At 40.5% G+C, this 19,158-nt stretch overlaps 4 protein-coding genes across 5 annotated transcripts; all 4 read left to right on the top strand.

The window, feature by feature from the left end:
- Positions 1-3,511: 3,511 nt before the first annotated feature.
- Positions 3,512-4,861, top strand: LOC127533109 (histone H4). The gene has a single exon (XM_051945355.1). The coding sequence runs from the start codon at positions 3,654-3,656 to the stop codon at positions 3,963-3,965; it is 312 nt and encodes a 103-aa protein (XP_051801315.1). The 5' UTR covers positions 3,512-3,653; the 3' UTR covers positions 3,966-4,861.
- Positions 4,862-5,234: 373 nt separating this feature from the next.
- LOC127533100 (histone H1-like) lies at positions 5,235-7,308 on the top strand. The gene has a single exon (XM_051945343.1). It carries the CDS (start codon positions 5,896-5,898, stop codon positions 6,496-6,498), a length of 603 nt encoding a protein of 200 aa, XP_051801303.1. The 5' UTR covers positions 5,235-5,895; the 3' UTR covers positions 6,499-7,308.
- A 1,780-nt stretch (positions 7,309-9,088) lies between these two features.
- LOC127533103 (histone H3) lies at positions 9,089-10,645 on the top strand. 2 transcript variants are annotated; one of them, XM_051945346.1, is made up of 2 exons: positions 9,089-9,200; positions 10,092-10,645. In XM_051945346.1, exons 1-2 carry the CDS (start codon positions 9,098-9,100, stop codon positions 10,505-10,507), a joined length of 519 nt encoding a protein of 172 aa, XP_051801306.1. In that variant the 5' UTR covers positions 9,089-9,097; the 3' UTR covers positions 10,508-10,645. The 2 variants fall into 2 exon arrangements, with proteins under 2 accessions (XP_051801306.1, XP_051801307.1); XM_051945347.1 differs by lacking the exon at positions 9,089-9,200 and having other exon boundaries at positions 10,002-10,645.
- A 1,094-nt stretch (positions 10,646-11,739) lies between these two features.
- Positions 11,740-12,158, top strand: LOC110946352 (histone H2A-like). Its single transcript, XM_022187896.2, has one exon. It carries the CDS (start codon positions 11,755-11,757, stop codon positions 12,139-12,141), a length of 387 nt encoding a protein of 128 aa, XP_022043588.2. The 5' UTR covers positions 11,740-11,754; the 3' UTR covers positions 12,142-12,158.
- Positions 12,159-19,158: the final 7,000 nt, after the last annotated feature.

Raw genomic sequence — 19,158 nt, forward strand, 5'->3', positions numbered from 1 at the left:
GCATAAAATTTCCCCAAATTAAATTACATACCTGAATAATACAAAACTTGAACATAAAATAACCTCTTCCATTAAATAAATTGCAATTATCATCTGTGAAGAAATAGATAAAATAAAAATAAATAAAATAAATAAATAAAATACAAAAAGCCAACTGCCTTTTATGATTTCTCATCACCATCTATAGAATCATACAACAAGCACAATAATAAAATCAGCTGGAGATATTAAACTAAGTAAACAAAGTAGGTCCATTCATAAAGAAAAAACATAACAGGCCAGATACAACCTTGCTCAGCCGAGCTTCCTCTTGCACACATATTTACAATACATATTTACAACTGGCCCTTGCTCAACCTTTCTAACCAAGAGCCCAACGCCGAGCCTTCTGACCCTGAAGTTCCACATAATGCGATCGCGCCGCGCCGCGCAACGGAACGAAGCACCGCTGTCTTGCTCTGAAAGTCAAAGCACACTGCAAGCGCAGCGCAGCGGCGCGCCGTCCGGATGGGGAGGGCTGCTCCTCAGAGAGGCTCTCGTGTGAACAGCGATATCACACGATAAAAACGCATGATATAAACAGAAAATAAATAAACCACACCTCATTTCGCTTCTACAAGGTCGCTCTGCTTGACCCAGCCACATTGCTCTGTGATTTATAGTACTTCTAGCATGGTTGAGTACATGATTTATGTTTTGATCTCAAATGAGTGCTTTTCTTTATCCAATAGTTAATTTTGTATGGTTTATTCTATATAAAAACGGTAATTTCTCTTCGCCCATGGCGTCGTGTTGTATCTGGGACCCTGTTAACCTGATGTTCGTGCCTCCGGAGGTGTAATAACAACATATAGGAAAAAATTTACGTCCGAGAGGTCGTGCATTGTGTTTTATTTTGAAAGTTCCGGTTTAACTTCCTGTCTAGTGCTTTCTCAACGACAGTGAATTTACGAGGTTTTGAAGCGGCGGTGCACAAAATAGACCTGAAGCGAATCTCCAGCGCCGTGGCGCGCGCCGGCGCTTCAGAGACGCGGCACTGGCGCTCCGCAGCAGCGTGTGCAGTGGAAATTGTCTGATAGAAGAGAATGGGTTCTAAGTGCTGCGCAGTACGATTCAAGAGCGCGGCGCTGCGCGGCGCGGCAGTTTCGCGTTATGTGGGATTTAGGGGTCAGTAGCAAAATCATTGATCAGGTCTTTGAAGTCTAGCTTTCTAACTGACTTTCGATGGACAGCATGGCAAGACTGCAGAGCCTTTCCTGTGACATTTTGGACCTAAAGTAGTTTTTTTAAAATCATTTTTAGCTTGCTGAAAGCTCTCTCACCACCTGCAACACTAACTGGCAGTGTGCAAAATATACGCAAAGCAATACACACTTCTCCAAAGATGCTTTGAGCTGCAGCTTACAAATAGCATTCAGGAGTTCAAGATGGGACAAGTTAGGGAGGAAATTGGAAGCGTATACACTGTTAAGGTGTCTTACTTCATTTTCAAAATCAGGTGTAAGATCACCAGAATACTTTGTGATCAATTGTTGGCACAGAGAAGAGATTTTGTCCTCACTAATCTGCCCAACTTTCAGAACAGCAGAAAATTCATTTACAATATTTGCTGTGGTCTGGAACCTAGTTCCCAAGTCACTTATGATACTGTCCATAGCAGTAAAAAACAGTGTTCCGAAACACAGTTTCTGCACTCTCCTGAGACCTCTCCTCTTCAGAGGTCTCATCATGGAATCTTTGCCTTTTCTTCTGGCGGCTGCAGTTGCTCACCTCCTTCCTCAGTTGTGGGTACTGGGGCTTGTTCAGGGGTAGGGGGCTCACAGGCCTCATAGACAGCAGCTGCTGCTGCACTTGATGTGTCTGTTCAAACATGCATCATTTTGACACGGGGGGGCTGATTAAATATGGGCAGCTTGCTAAATGTGAACAGTGAAATATAAAATTCCAGAGTTTTCTTCAAAAATATGAACTAATATGGGGAGAAAACTGACCTAGCTTAAAAATCACAAAGTTAAGATAGAGTAGAAACAACAACAGGCTAATGTTCCAGAACTTTCCACCACATGAACCAAACCCACCTTGTTTTTTGAAAAACTGGGTAACATATTGCCAGCCCTTGGCCTCTCTCTCCTGCCTTATCTTTTTTCTTTTCGTTTCTGACTGCCTGACTTCTGAGGCATACTGTCGTCACCCTACTCAGTCTGACTGAAGCGCAGCTGCCTGCAGCAGTTCAGTTGATTCGGACTGAACCATTTTAGTAAAAAGGGAGGGGGGGCCCTTGAGAAATGTTTCCAAAACAAATAAACTTAGTGTTACCAGCGCATTGTAAATCATATTTATTTGTGATTATAAATTAACAAGATAGTGCCATATTCATTTTGTCAGGGGCCTTTCTGGGCCCCTGTTAATGATGGGCCCCTAGCATCCTTCCCCTTTTTCCCCCCTTTTCGGCGCCCCTGATAGCAAGGCTTTATTTGAACCAAAACAAGAACTAAAACCAACATAGAAAATGGGAAACTGAACTAAGAGGCTAAACAAGACCAATCTATTTGAAAATAACCACAAAAACCTACAACATTCGCAACTAAACCCAAAAACAACTACCAAAAAAAGATCAAAACATAAAACTAACGCAATGAGTTACTCACAAAATGGGGAACCGAATGCAAAGGGGAAAGGCAGACTCTGGGAATACAAGGTCCAGGAGAGAGGCTCCAGAGCAGAACCAGCTATACAGTCAAGGCAAGAGAAGACCAGCGAATGAGCTGCAGAAATTGACAGGTAGAAAGCAGCAACCGGAGAGCAGCAGGGTGGAGACAGATAGAGACTAGGAATACAGAAGGTGAATAGATCCATGTGCAGCTGTGGCAGTCTATGGTCTGGCAGGGAGAGAATGAATGAACCTGGTTTATATAGCAGGAGGTGATTACTCCTCCGGCAGCTCAGGATCTTCGCCTGTCCAACCGGTTCAACATCCTGGACAAAGATGAGTTTCCTCCACTGGATAAAAACGAGCAAAGTTGAGTGACTGAATGAGAGCTGAGCAACGAAAGGCACAAAGTTGGGAGTCGGCTCTTGTGATTCACTACAAAGCATCAGTGCATCTCCCGCCTGCCATGCAGTCAGTAACATTGTATGGTAGCAACGTCCTACCGGACAAAAGGAGTACTCTCCCTCGTCAGTAACGCACCGTAGCAGCGCTGGTGTATCGGGCTCCGTGGCGGCTTGTCCCTACGCTTTGCGAAAACCGACAGCGCTCACATTCACCTTACTAATATGACATGTTAAAGTCATGGAATACAATCAGTGTCTAAGTGATCTAGTAATTTTCTTGTTTGAATTATTTAATTTTGTCTTATTGTTTTGTGTGCTATATGGTGACACAGCTCATATTTTAAACACTCTTATTTTTGTATTTTCTGAGCTGCTGTATTGTTTGAATTTCCTACTGAAGGATTCATAAAGACAGAAGCTGCTGTTGGTCAGTTGGTAGCGCTGATGGAGCAAAGAAGGTTTATTATTAAGCAGCAGAAAATTACACAGAAGAAGAAGAAGAGGCCCGCCTCTGTCTTCTATCACGTCCTCAGTGGAGATTTAAACCTCCGTCAATCCAGCAGCGGCATCATTGAGCAGAAACCTGAACATCAGTTAGAATGTCTGGACGAGGCAAAGGAGGAAAAGGACTCGGTAAAGGAGGCGCCAAGCGGCACCGTAAAGTCCTCCGTGATAACATCCAGGGAATCACCAAGCCCGCTATCCGCCGTCTGGCTCGCCGTGGTGGAGTCAAGCGTATCTCAGGTCTGATCTACGAGGAGACTCGTGGTGTGTTGAAGGTCTTCCTGGAGAACGTTATCCGTGATGCTGTCACCTACACCGAACACGCCAAGAGGAAGACGGTGACCGCCATGGATGTGGTGTACGCTCTCAAGAGGCAGGGCCGCACTCTGTACGGCTTCGGAGGTTAAAGTCAGCGTTCATGGAGCAAAACAAAGGTCCTTTTCAGGACCACATATCTCCTCTACAGGGCAGCAGTCAACTTATCAATGATTTAACATTGAGTCTTCAGAGATGAGAAACCAGACAAACTGTTGATTCTAACAATGCATCAAAAATATTTCGGATCAAAGTAGATCATGCAGAGGTTACAGCAGCTCTGACCCTCTCCTTTATACTGAGTTTATTTTCAATAGTAGTCTTTCCTGTTTGTTTATTCCGTGATAAGAAGCTGATCAGACTGTAGTCTTTCTTTTTCTTCTTTTTTTTTTTTTTTTGTCTTCTGGACTTTGAAATGTAAGAACTGAGAGACTGCTGCTGGAGAAAAGGAGATCAGGAGACAGAACTGAGGAGGATATGGAAGAAAAAATCAGGGAGTCCACGGCCAGCTATAGAAAAACAAACTGAATGATTATGAAACTCTTTGCCTACAGGATGCTTATTGTGAAGTGATTGGTAGAAATGTGATTTCTTTTTTTAAACATAAATCTGTTTAAGGAGCAACAGCCTGCTGGTTCATTGTATTAAGGGTCTGCTATTGAAATAAAAATGCTCTGAAATTGAGTATTTTGATACCAGATGACAAAAGTATAATAGAGAAAAAAGTGACAAGTAGGAGAGACTCCTGTGAATATTAACTTTTTAAGCTTATTTTATTTGATCATGTTGCCAACATATTAAATGATCAAAGGAATTTTCTGATAGAATAATTATTTCACTAACAGCTGCATGTTTCTGTCCTTATTAAAGTCATTCATTTCTTAACCATACATCAAGAACGGGCTGATTTTAGATTTTGAAGGATGATAAAGACAGAAAACTACAGTCATCCTTTTAAAATTTGTCAAATTATTTTTCAGGAGGTGCTGAGCCTCTAGATCGGATCCAGTCTGGAAATAAATCAATTATCTGCCATTAAATTAGGTTTTTTGTTGTTACGATTTCAGCTTCTTGTATTCGGTCATTTTAATGCATAGTTTTTCAAACCAGCCCACAATAAATAAATATGTGCTCATCAGGATGAATCAGAAATCAGTTTAATTGGAAACTAACAGGAAGATTTATAGAATATGTGATCATTAATAAATTTGTGAAAAACTTTAATGTGGATGAGAGATTTTCTAAATCGTGTATTTAAACATACAGATACAACCATAGGAAGAATTCTACATTTTATTATAATACATACACACATTTAGAAAGACTTGAAACATGGATCTTAATATATTAAGACAATAAAGTCTAAAAATCCTAAATGTTAGGAGAGCAGATGTAACGTTACTTAAATCAGAGATTTATTAAGGCGTTAAAATGTCGGTGCTTCGAAAATCCAACATTTAGTTCAGACGGAGTCTTTTCTAACGGATCATCCAGACACCAGCAGCCACCCCGAGCACCGGCAGCGTCCGTGTGTTTACCGGAGGACGAAACTCTCCGGTTCCAGGACAACAAAACAGCGCAGTGCGGCCGTTTTTCTTCCACTGTGTCTTCACATGTCTCTGTTAACCGAAACACCTATGTTCCACCGGAAACGAGGAGCTTTTAAGCGTTTTAGGAGCACAATTGTACAGAAAAGTGTCAGCGAGCCGCACGCGGTCACCGTGTGTCCGACAGCTTGGAAGCCTCCTGGAAGCGACAGACAAGGAGCTGGAAGCCGAACATGAGCCGAGTGTGGAGAGACACGCGTGTCGTTGTCGTGGAAACGAACGTGAAGTGTGAAAAGGTTGATTTTGTGCGTATTTTGTGTCTAAATCGTGTCGAAGAAAACACAAATGTGGCCGCGGTTTTGAGGCGGCGGCAGGCCGGCGCGGTGTGTTGCCCCTTTACGGTTCTCATGGTATTTATTAGTCCCGCCTCCTGCGTCCAGCTCGGACACTTTGAGACAAACAGAGACGCAGAAACATGGCAGAAGAAGCTCCAGCAGCTGCACCGGCTAAAGCTCCGGTCAAAGCCCCGAAGAAGAAGGCTGCCAGGCCCAAGAAGGATGGACCCACACTCCCGAAGCTCATCGTCGCCGCTGTGGCCGAGTCTAAGGAGCGGAAGGGCATCTCACTGGCTGCGATCAAGAAGGTTCTGGCGGCCAAAAATATCGATTTGACCAAGGCAAACAAACGCATCAACACCGCCATCACCAAGCTGGTCACTAAGGGGGTTCTGAGCCAGACTAAGGGCACCGGAGCCTCCGGCTCCTTCAAGCTCGCCAAGAAGGAGCCCAAAGCCTCCAAACCGGTCAAAAAAGTGGCCAAGAAGAAGGCTCCCGTCAAAGCTAAGAAACCCGCCGCCGCTAAAGCTAAGAAACCCACAGCGGCCAAGAAGGCAGCAGCTAAGAAGACAGCGGTCAAGAAATCCCCGAAGAAGGCAGCGGCCAAGAAAGCCGTCAAGAAGACACCGAAGAAGAGCCCCAAGAAGCCCGCCGCTAAGAAGCCCAAAGCTGCAGCCAAGAAGCCCGCAGCAAAGAAAAGTGCAGCCAAGAAGCCCAAAGCTAAGAAAACTGCCAAGAAGTGAAACTGCTTCATCTCCACTCACTCATCACCAAAGGCTCTTTTCAGAGCCACCACAGCCTCCACTAAAGACTAAGAGAGCTGCTGCCTCACTCATCACTACATCCCTCTCACAATACTACTCCCATCATTATAACATTCATAGATCAACCTTCATTTACAGAAAACTAGCACATTTTTGGATCATTTTAGCAATATTAAGGCTTTCTACTTGCTCTCTTCTCATCCAGGTTTTGTCTTGTCATTTTTACACCATCTGACTATGAAGTCATTCAAACTTAATCACAAAATTGCACTTCTTTCTAATTAACTAATGTGATATTTTGAGTTTCACAGGTTGAAAAGTGACCTTTAGAACACTGCAGTGAAAGACCATCCAAATAAGTTCTGACGGTGATCAGACCAACAAGTTACTACTCAGGGAAAATTCTTGTACACATATTTCTACATTTCTCCCTTCTGTTCATATATAAATAAGAGCTGAAGTGTAATTCAGAACTAAAAGCTGTAATATTTTAAAATCATTTTACTATTACCTCTCTGTAACACAATATATATTTTACAATTTCTATTATTTGATTTTCCTGACAACTGTTTATACAAAAAAGCAAAATAACTTGATTACAATATTTCTGTTTTGTTTCTATTTTAAATTGAATATACTTTGCAATCTCATTCTGCTCTGTTAAGTATTTATGTCTTTGATAATAATGTTCCCCATTTTAAAAGACTGACCTCTATCTGAGGAGGTGTTTCACATGTGTGTGCTCATTTATTATGACTTTGATTTTAGTTTATGAAATGTGTTATATCATTTTGAGAATTAAAAAAAACAATAAAATGTGAAATATATATTTAAAGAAAAATGTAAATTCGAAGAATTAAATTAGATAATGTACATGTTTTCAATACCACAATCATACTGTAAACATGCACTAATATAAGCTGAAATCAAAAGAAAAATCTTTTTGCATTATTTTTGAACTATTTGTTCTGAATGAGACAAAACGGTTTCAGGTAAACATCAAAGCTGTTCACATCCATCATACATCTTTGACAATGGTTCACCTTTTGAGAAAGCAGATTCCTTCAAAAAATGTTGGACTTCAGAGAATCAGATTTGCTTTGAGGTGTGCTCCAGAATTCACCAGTCTTATATATTAATCAATTAATTGGTAGCAACATAATCCAGAAGGAGTAAACTGGATTCAGTTCATTTTCAAATGTGTTTTTGTTTGTCCCCATATTTTAGGACAGAAATTGAATGATTCTACATATTTATTGTCAGAATTAAACCAGATTTTGCTACTAGAAGTTTTATTTTTAATTTAGTCAAACCTAAAGTCACATCACATGTGTATTTATCCTTTGGTAACTTTTTGCTTGTATTTTGTGGATACATGAGTTTTGTTGAGAACCAGTATATATTTGTCCCCATGAAACTGAATTCTTTCAAAGTAACTGTTCAAATATTATTCATATTTTAACCACCCTACATGAAGGAAATTAATTTAAATATATGTTGGTAGTAAAATATTTTACTACATTAACGGAATCAGACAGAAGCTCATTGAGAGTTTGTGTAACTGAAAAGAACCGCTGGTTTGTTGCAGGATGTGAATCCGGGCTGACAGACGGGGCTGAATTGACGTAAGAGAGGACAGTCGGTGGAAGTTTCAGTGGGCGGAGCCAAACTGATCGAATCAATGTAAATATGATTCAGATTCAGAAACTTTATTTGTCCCCAGGGGGCAATTAAAAAGGCATACAGAGCAGTCAGTGCACCAATGACATAATAAGAAATAGAGGATAAATATGTGTACAAATCTAGAGCAAGTCATAATAAGAATAAAAATTAAAAAGAGATTAATAAGAAAAAACACAGCTTAATAACGTACTAGTGCAAATATAGGGTACATAGTGCAAATATGAACGAAAGTAGGTGCAATATGGCAATGAGGTAGATACAATAATATATCATGGTAGATATGAATTGAGAAGTGCAAAACTGCAAAGTTCACAGAGGTCCATGTGGTTGGGGGGGGGGGGGGTGATGGTGGTGGGGGTTGGGGCGAAGGGGGGGGGGGTTGTCAGTTGAAGATTATGCCCTTTGATTCTGATTTTTGCAGTTTGGGCCACTGTTTTCTGTCTTTTTGCAATTATTGTAGGCTGTTAAAGATGATGAAAGGAAGAAGACAGGAAAGGATAAGTGGATGTAGGTTTAACTTGAGATGAAGCGCAGTAGTGTAACTAACAATTACATCTAAACAAAGACGTCACTGCAATATAATGCCTGTTGACTCCTACACTTCAAATTACTCGCTCCAGACAGCCACAATTGCATCCATACAAGTACATTCAAGTAAGTATATCCAGTATAATTTGTCTTTATCTAGTCTGTACTCAGAAATCCAAAGTACTACGTTGAAACTGTGTGAGGTCTCCAGCTTTCTGTGTCATCTCCATGGAAACCAGACTCCAATCAGCTGAGCAGATCAGCCAATTACAGACGGGGAATTGCACAGTCGTATTTCCATGCGGCCTGTATAAGAAGAGCCGCTCTCTGCACCCAGCTTCACTCATTACTACAGAGACCGAGAAAGATGCCAGAACCAGCGAAGTCTGCGCCTAAGAAGGGCTCCAAGAAAGCGGTGACCAAGAGCGCCGGGAAGGGCGGCAAGAAGAGGAAGAGAACCAGGAAGGAGAGCTATGCTATCTATGTGTACAAGGTGTTGAAGCAGGTCCATCCAGACACCGGCATTTCGTCCAAAGCTATGGGCATCATGAACTCGTTTGTCAGCGACATCTTCGAGCGTATCGCCGGAGAGGCCTCTCGCCTGGCTCACTACAACAAGCGCTCGACCATCACCTCCAGGGAGATCCAAACGGCCGTCAGGCTGCTGCTGCCCGGTGAGCTGGCCAAGCACGCCGTGTCTGAGGGCACCAAGGCCGTCACCAAGTACACCAGCTCCAAGTAATCAATGTGATCAACAACCGAACGGCTCTTTTAAGAGCCACCCACTTGATCTGCAGAGCTATAAATCCACTTACAGCTGTGTTAAAACTGATAGATAAAGCTTAAAACAAATTCCTCATATACTAGCATAAAGCATATCATAGAAAGTCAATACAAGTGAGAGAACTAGGCATTTGACTCCACACTACACTACAAAGCTCGTTTCTGCAGCAAAACATTACTCAAATTTGAAAGTCAGTGTTTTGCTAAAATTACTTTCTTCAGTCCTTTAATCGATACATTTTTTTCTTTCTTGTTGTCTTTCTTTATCCTGCATTCTATGAGGCAAGAAGCATGAAACTGAAAAAAGTCACTGAATATTTAAACTAATAAATCAATTATTTTGTACAAAATAAGAGACCAGTTTAAATCAGAATTTACTGAACATGGCGGCTGCTGTGGAGGAGGAGTTTATTGGAAACGTCACATTCATTTCATCCAATACACGGTCTGATATCCCACGCCCCACACCGTTCTGGACCAATCACAGCTGCCGTTGCTCCGCCGCTCTCCATATAAGCTCGCTGTTGCCTCACGGTCCTCGCTTGTATTTTACTGTTAGAACAGTGAAGACAGAGAAGTCACAATGGCAAGAACCAAGCAGACAGCCCGCAAATCTACTGGAGGAAAAGCCCCAAGGAAGCAGCTGGCCACCAAGGCTGCCCGTAAGAGCGCCCCGGCCACCGGCGGCGTCAAGAAGCCTCACCGTTACAGGCCCGGTACTGTGGCTCTGAGAGAGATCCGTCGCTACCAGAAATCCACGGAGCTGCTCATCCGCAAGCTGCCCTTCCAGCGCCTGGTCAGAGAGATCGCTCAGGACTTCAAGACCGACCTGCGCTTCCAGAGCTCGGCTGTCATGGCTCTGCAGGAGGCCAGCGAGGCTTACCTGGTCGGCCTCTTCGAGGACACCAACCTGTGCGCCATCCACGCCAAGAGGGTCACCATCATGCCCAAAGACATACAGCTGGCCCGCCGCATCCGTGGAGAGAGAGCTTAGACCCGCACCAACTTTACACCCAACACAACGGCTCTTTTAAGAGCCACACATACTCACTTTGAGAGCTCACCCACATAATGGTGTGTTCATTTCTTCAATAACTCCTTTATAAATGAATGCAATGTGAAAACATCAAGTAATTTGGTCTTTTCTCTAAAAGTTTTTGACTTATAACCGCACATATTTAGGTTGGAGGAAAGAAAATTACAAATGTCTTTCTTTTCATTGGCCTAAAGTATGTTGTCCAACACAGGCTGGACTTAAAGATCTGTCAGTATTTAAAAACTGTAACCCAGAAATTAGATGTATATATTTATTTAATTAATATAAACATCTGCACTGTTATAAGTATATTTATATACAGGAAATAGAAACAAGCGATGCAAATACAATTTATAATCAAATGTGAGGTGATTGAGTTTGAAAACTGTCTAAATACTGATTTTTTTTATTTATGGCCCAAACAATGTTAAAAATCAATGTTCTAAAACTTTACAATTTCATTGATGAGAAAAGAAATCAGTATTTCCCACACTACTTTACTAACACAAATAGTTTTAGTAAAGTAGTGGGGGAAATACTGACCTCTTTTCTGATTGGTGAACACTCCACTCTCACTGATCAATGATGAAATCTTGACCAGTCACAATGCAATTACTAATAATCGAAATTGTTTGATTTATATCACTAATGATTCCAGACAGACTCTGCTGATAGATGTTTAATGGATTTATAGTAAGAGGAGCTGAAAAATACTGCTTTTATATTTTTACTTGATATTTTTCTGCTGCTCTGGTGCAGTGTTTGTAAAATAATTATTCTCATTCACTGAATTGAGCCACATATTTTTACTTGTGCATATTGTAAGTCATAAAGAATTTCAGTGAATAAACACTCTGGTGTACACGATTAAACTTGATTTCAAATTTATTATGGCTATTATTATACATTACATGTGACTATTACAGGTAAGTTGGCTTCTTTCTGACCCGGATTCTATTTGAATTAAACTAAAACTATGTTACTAAACTGCAGTTCTGTCTCATTTTAAACTGGGCATTAGTGACATGTCGGTCTGAATGCAGCGGTTCTTGGAGATACAATAGCTCTCCTCTGATTGGGTGATCACATTTCCCTCTCACTCTGACCAATCAGTGAGCAGCTGTGCTCCCATATAAAGCTGCAGTTTGTGCAGTTGAAGTTATTCTAGTTTCTGCTTTCAGTGAGAAGCTTTTGTACACTGTAAAATGTCTGGACGTGGAAAGACCGGCGGGAAAACCAGAGCTAAGGCAAAGACCCGCTCATCCCGGGCCGGACTCCAGTTCCCGGTCGGTCGTGTCCACAGGCTGCTGAGGAAGGGCAACTATGCGGAGCGTGTGGGTGCCGGCGCTCCCGTCTATCTGGCGGCCGTGCTGGAGTACCTGACCGCTGAGATCCTGGAGCTGGCTGGAAACGCTGCTCGCGACAACAAGAAGACCCGTATCATTCCCCGTCACCTGCAGCTGGCTGTCCGCAACGACGAGGAGCTCAACAAGCTGCTGGGCGGAGTCACCATCGCTCAGGGCGGTGTGCTGCCTAACATCCAGGCTGTTCTGCTGCCCAAGAAGACCGAGAAGCCTGCCAAGTCAAAGTAGACCGTCCACGTACTGCAACAAACCAACGGCTCTTTTCAGAGCCACACACAAACTCTCGATGAGCATCTGTCTATGTCCTTTTATGTAGTAAAATACTACAACTTGTATCCTCAAGTCATTTTACTTTGACACATGAAGTTAAACTGTGATTAACGCCGTTTCTCTAGAATCACATTTGACAAATACATTAATGCTGTTGTGACCTGCTCTTAACTAGTTTCAGCACTACAGTAGATAAAATTCCGTTTAAGTTGTCCTACAAACTAAACCACCGCCTTCAGTTTAGAAAAGGACATCAACTCTTCTCTCACTGATTCTACTACTTTGTCTAACGTTTTTTATGATTTTACTGAGGCATTAGGTACTTTAGTGACACTAAATTTGATTTAAAATTTAATATTTTCGTTTTATATTCCATCATTTAAGCTGTGTAATCTAGAAATAAATTTTTAAGTTGATTTGGTCATTTTGGCCCCGCCCACTGAAACTGCCACTGACTGTCCTCTCCTACGTCCGCAGCTCAGCCCGTTCTGTCAACTCGGGTAAAGCCCAGCCAGGGATTCACATCCGACAACAATCCTCTTTCCAGAGCCACAAGCCCTCAGTGAGCATATATCTGGTGCTTATTACGTAGTAAAATATTCTAATATTTAAACTGGTTTCCTTCATTTACGATTTGAACTTCATTAATAATATGAGTTACTCTGAAAGAATGAAGTTTTATCGGAATAAAATGTACTGATGCTCAACAAAATGGAAGCAAAAAAATCACCAAAGGATAAGCACAGATGTGATGTGACTTTAGTTTTGGCTACATGAACAATTTCTAGTGGAAAAATCTGGTTTACCTCTGACAATAAATATGTAGCATCATTCAACTTGTGTCTAAAATTTGAGGACAAACAAACACACATTTCAAAATTAACTCAACCCAGCTTCCACCTTCTGGATTTAGATTGTTAGCAATTAAGTGATTCATGTATTAAACTGATGAGTTTTGCCATTGATGACAGATTCACAGACAGAGCAGAAGTTATAATTTATTTATTTTTTTAAATATACTCAAATTCCACATTCATAAAAATGTTTTCAGACGTCCTCTTGCCCAGCTGGTTCTCTGTTGTACAGTAACAATCTCCAGAGTCTGAGACCTGGTTTTTGTTGATCAATCTTTGGTTCTTCTTTTTCCAAGAGCATGTAGCTGCTGAGTCTGCATCACTGCTGCAGGTCAAAGCCACTGTGCTGCCCTCCATGATTTCAGAAGAGGGACTCACCAACACAGAGGCCACATTCAGAGCATCTGGAGGGGAAACATGAGGGTGTGTAAAGGACGAACAAGACAACATTATGTCGGACAGATTCTCTAAAGGTTATTGACAGAATGAAGACAACCCACACACTGAAGGAGAGCCGTAGTTCTCATGTCCTTTCAAAGCACAAGAGATGACGTCTCCAGGATTAAACCGGTCTTCATAAGAACTGTCCTCAGTCGTGACTTTCTTTCCATTTTTGAACCAGACATAGGAAAGAAAACCCGCTGGGCTACAACTGCTGCGACATTTCAGCTCTGCCTCCGTATGAGACGGATGGACTGAAACTCTGGTCACTGATACCTGCAGAGCTGAACATGTGGAGGAAGCAAAACAAAAAACACAAATATGAGATCATCTTAACAGCTGTGAATGACATTATCTCAGACATCATTCACTAAAGTCATTAATATCCCCAAAAAGTAAGAACTGAGGTTATTTAAAAAGTTACAGGAATTACAAATAAGAAAATGATCTAAAAATGTCCAATCTGATTTTTGTACCACTTTCTGATGATGTATGCTTTTAAAAAGCTTTTACATTGTGCTAAAGTGGACTGTTTAGCTACAGCACAAGATTTAGATGATCCTCACTCAAAGTGACACTTCACACACTTCACATCACATAATCAGTTGACGTACGACAAATACAGATTTAGCTATAAAGAAAACATTGAACACAAGACAAAACATTTGTTTTCAAAGCCTATAACCCCCCACAGTTATGTGAAGTGATAGTTTATCTCTAAAGTCATGAGTTACATCCTAAAACCTCAACATGATGGTGTTTTTAGGTGAAGTGTATCAAATGTGCTGTTGTGACTTTTAGTTGTGTTCACGGTACCTGTGAGAGTCAGAGTTGTTCCAGGTAAACTACTCGTCCATTCAAAGCTTTGTGTTGTAAATTTAAATTGATACTGGGCTGAATCAGCGTCTGTCAGGTTTCTGATTTTCAGAGTAGAACTTTCTCTTTCTTCTTCAAGGACCTCAACACGACCTGCCTACTGAGAGTCTCCTCTGATGTCTTCAGGCTGTGAATGATATTTCTGATGACAACGATCAGAACGGAACCAGAATTTTGATTGAACATGATCTTCATGATTGTTGTAGATGCAAGAAATGTCCACTGAAGTACCTTTAGCAGCACAGATTCTTCTGCTGCTGTAAGTCACTCTGTTGCATGTTTGATCATGAACACCTGAAATATAAAATGTATTTTAATCAACCACATCTTTTACTGCAGCAGAGGTGACACATGTATTTATACCCTTTACTTTAGGAAAAGCATCAATACATTCATCCATCCATCCTCACTAGGGTCGCGGGGGGTGCTGGAGCCTATCTCAGCAGACTCGGGCGAAGGCAGGGGACACCCTGGACAGGTCGCCAGTCTGTCGCCGGGCAGCATCAATACAGAGTATCGTTAAATACTTCTTTATTAGTAAAAGTCCTGTGAGAAAATTTCTGCACAAGTAAAGTGCATAAATATCAGCAGCAAAATGCAGTTGAATATTAAAGCAAAGGTGGTGGTTTGGTCCTCTGAGTGAGAGATTGTTAGATTATTAATAGTGAAGCATTAGTGTGTCAGCAGCATGTTACTGCTGGAGCTGCTGCAGGTTTGAGCTTCTTCATGTTCAGTTTTATATTCAGAGACAGCAGATACATCTGAGGGCTTTTAACATTATTAACAGGAGAAAAGAGACGAGATAAAGTTCTAATATACAACTCTTTTCAAGTTGTTGGACTTTTCCTCAAATGTTTGATTGTTGCTGAGATAATAGATCATTGTGTAAGAATATAGTACTGAGAGACAAAAGTCAGACTGGAGCTGCTCATCCGCCTGTGAGGGATTCTGCCATTGATGATGAAGTTTAGGCCTGAACCAGAATTTTTTTGGTCGTAAGTACAAGAAATGTCCACTGAAGAGCTTTGATGGCACAGAAGCTTCTGTCCAAGTATCAGAAGTGACCACAAAAAACAGCAAAAATAATCCAAAACATTTTAAACCAGCACAAACAGCACTTTAACTGCATGTTTATCTGAGGTTGTGTTTGCAAGAAAGATTCTATTTCAAAGACATTTTGAAAAAGATGAGACAGAAAAATATATTTCAGTACTTTAAAACAAAATTAGACATTTAGAGCACACACCCTCAGGACATTAATAGGTTCACTGTAAGCGTATGAAAATCTTCTACAAGAGATTTTACACAATGTGGACCTCTTTGTTCGTTTCTATGATGCTTTGGACTTTGACTACTGGCACTTGAAAACACTTGAACATGGTTTTATGGCATTTTCTGTCTTATGAGGATCCACAACACACAACTCTCTCAGTGACCTCATAGCAGCTCACCGAGCTCTTTGGATTTAGTCGTGATTTGTAATTAACTGAAGTAACGCAGTAGAAAACCACTGCATCAGCTGGACATGACATTTGTAGTACAAATAAATTAAAACAAATAAAACATAGAAATAGTTCAAGTTGATCATTGACGGTCTTTTGTCCTTTTCAGTGAGAAACAAACCTATTGGTCCAATAAAGATTCTCAGGTAAAAGATTTCATCAGATGTCTGTGTGTTAGTAAAAGACTGAGGAGTAAACTCACACACTGGAGAAGGGAAGCCCTCAGATCCTTGTACAGCACAGAAAATGCTTTCTGCAGGATTAAAGTAGTCTGAATAAGTAGATGATGTTTGGCCCCAATTTTTCTGTCCATTCTTGTACCAGATGTAGGAATAATGAGCAGGTAAACGACATCTGCTGTGACACTCCAAACTTGCTCAGGTATAAGAAGTATATTCAGATGATCTCCTCATGAGAACTTGTAAATCTGGATCTTTGAGGAAAATGTTTGGACTTTTATTCAATGCTGGTATTACACATAGCGTCAAAATGACAAACATAGTTTATATTATTTTGTAATTCCTAAATAAATTACTATGAAGTCATGTTGACACACATTTTAAGACAAATTCAATTAAAAATATAAACTCAGTAATATTTGTACATGACATTCTTTTACAGAGTTACAAGAATATATATACAGTACTGCATCCAATACCTGTTAATAGTAGATAGTTCTCATTTGAACAAAAGTTCACTTTTAAGCCAAGAGTCATTTAAACATGAATCTTTAGTTTGTCTCCACCACACATCAACAGCGCTGTTTCATGACAATGAAAACTTAGTTTAAAAGAACAGAAGAAATATTCAATTCATCTTAAATTTTCCCTGTAACAGACAGAGTGACTCCAGGTGATCTTGTAAATCTTTCATATTTTTGATTTGTTATGAATCTGAACTTGTACTCAGCTGAGTCGCTTTTATAAAAGTTTGTTATTCTCACAGAGCAGCTGTTCGGTTTGCAGTAATACCGAACACGACCTGTGTAGTCTGAGTCTGTTCTCGGGTCCACAGGGTCAGTGGAACTGCCTTTGGTGAACCAGATTGTTTTCTCAACTCTGTCATTTCCTGTTGATGGTGCAGGATATGTCCGCTGTTGATCCTTCCAAAGCACAGATGTGAGTAGAAGTGTAAGTCACTCTCCAGTCATTCTGACCCTGAACCACTGCAACACAGAGCACAAACCACAGTCACATCTAACGACAGATTTACATATTTTCTACTGGTGCATCAATACGTAAACTTGCAGGAGAAGTGAAATTATTCCACATTTTCATCTCACTGAGATCCTGAGACAAAACAAGGCTGTCGTCCCAAAGTCCTCATCACAGATTTACTGCAGTTGGTGACACAGAAGTGCTCATTATGAAACACAGCATCTTAACATTTCAAAATAACTTCACACATTTAATTGGTAACACAAACTGATGATAGGATATGAAACCGATACGTAAGTATCGACACAGGCTTGAAAAGTTATGATCACCAAATTTGTTTCATCTTTTTTTCTAATTCCACTCATGGCAACTGTGAATAAGTGAGCCAAATCCATTGTAAATGATGATATACGTTACCTGGAATCAAAAGAAGGAAAACTATGAATCCACTTCTTCCTGCTGGTAAACTCATAGCTGCTCCTCTCATCTCTCTGGTGGCTTCAGTAGCAACAAAACATGTCAGTAGGAAATTAATGTAAACGAGATATATCCGTCCAGTCAAACACTTGTACTGTTACTGAAAGACTCAGTGATTTCTCAGTGTAACCATCCTCTGTGATCAGGAGTGTGAGCAGAAAACAGATCATGATGGTATAAAGCCACACATCCTTCCTTTTTTACATCACCATGCACTAGAGGTGAGCAGAGGAGTTAAGAAAACAAGGCTGTTAATGATCAAATATATGATCTGCAGCACCTGTCACGGTAAGAAAACCTTCCATGAATTCTCTGGTTGTAGCAGTTCCATTCATATCTGCTGCTCTCGTCTCTGTGTGTGTCATTAAAACATGTCTGCACATTATTAAAGTCATTTGAAATAAATGACTCACTGTAACACCTTCATCTGCACCACAGAAGGAAGTTCTCTTAACACGACAACTTTTACCAGAAGCCTGTAAGCAGAAGACAGAGGTACTGCCTGGTTTCCTTCCTCTTTGTTTGTCAGATAGTGGCAGAAAAAAACCCAAAAGAACAACTTTTTCAGTGTTGTAGATATAAAGTGGCTTTTATGATGTGTTTCAGACACCATGAGAAACTAATTTGAGGCTTGTTAGAACCAACCTGTGCCGTCTTCGTCACTTCCAGTAAATGGAAGAAAGACATGAAAAAAGTTTTAATTTTGTTTCACCATCATTCCTTTAAATGTGGAAAGAGTCTCAAAGACTGAACGGTTCCCACACCTACTACTGCTAAGATAGACGATTATTGTCAAAAATTGCAAAGCCAAGAAAACTTTGATACTAATGTTAGTGATAAGATTTAAATTATGGAATTAGAAGCATTTAGCTTTGCTAAATTTAGAAAAAACAAGAAATTCTTAGGCTATTGAATTAAACCTCTGAAAAGGAGAACAGAAACATGATTGTAATGAGTAAGTCAGAAATAGTTCACATAATGAATTCCCTGTTCTGTTGATAAAACCATCTGTGATAAAGAGAAAATACAATCCAAAAAGCAGCTCAGACCTCTTTACTAGCATCCAGTGGTAGTAAATAGAAACTACAATCACCTCAAACTATGCAATAAAACTCATCTCCCTCCAGTCTGAATGATAAATATGATGTGTTTACTGAAGGGTTGTATGTCTGAATGCAGCCTGAGGAACAACAGCAAACGCAATGAAGCTGATTATAATGAAATTGTTGTTTTTCTTCAAGTGATATGTTGGCTTGTGTTGAAGAAAAGTCTGAGTTAAATGCTGAAACTGAGTGCTTTTTATTCATGCAACAAAAATCCTCAGCTCAGAAAAGGTCCATTGAAATGTAAACCTGCAGCTCAAAGTGTAACTGACAGATCAGCCTCCGAACATGCCTGACATTGATTCAAATATGTAGTAATGTTTGGGATAAAGCTGACTATATCTGACCTTAACAGACCAGTACCATGAAGAAATTACACTTCATTTCATTCTATGCATTCAGTTATTAATGTGAGATATTTTCTTGTTTGTGTGATATTTAAATAGATGAGGCGGTTTGTGGTTATGAGGATGTTTGCTGTTCCCCAGAGGACAGTGTTTGGCTATTAAAAGAGCTTTTCTGTTTGCTGCTCTTCAGCATTCAGCGGTATTGCATGGAAAGGAAG

Source organism: Acanthochromis polyacanthus, chromosome 3, assembly GCF_021347895.1.
Source record: "Acanthochromis polyacanthus isolate Apoly-LR-REF ecotype Palm Island chromosome 3, KAUST_Apoly_ChrSc, whole genome shotgun sequence".
Lineage (NCBI taxonomy): Eukaryota > Metazoa > Chordata > Actinopteri > Pomacentridae > Acanthochromis > Acanthochromis polyacanthus.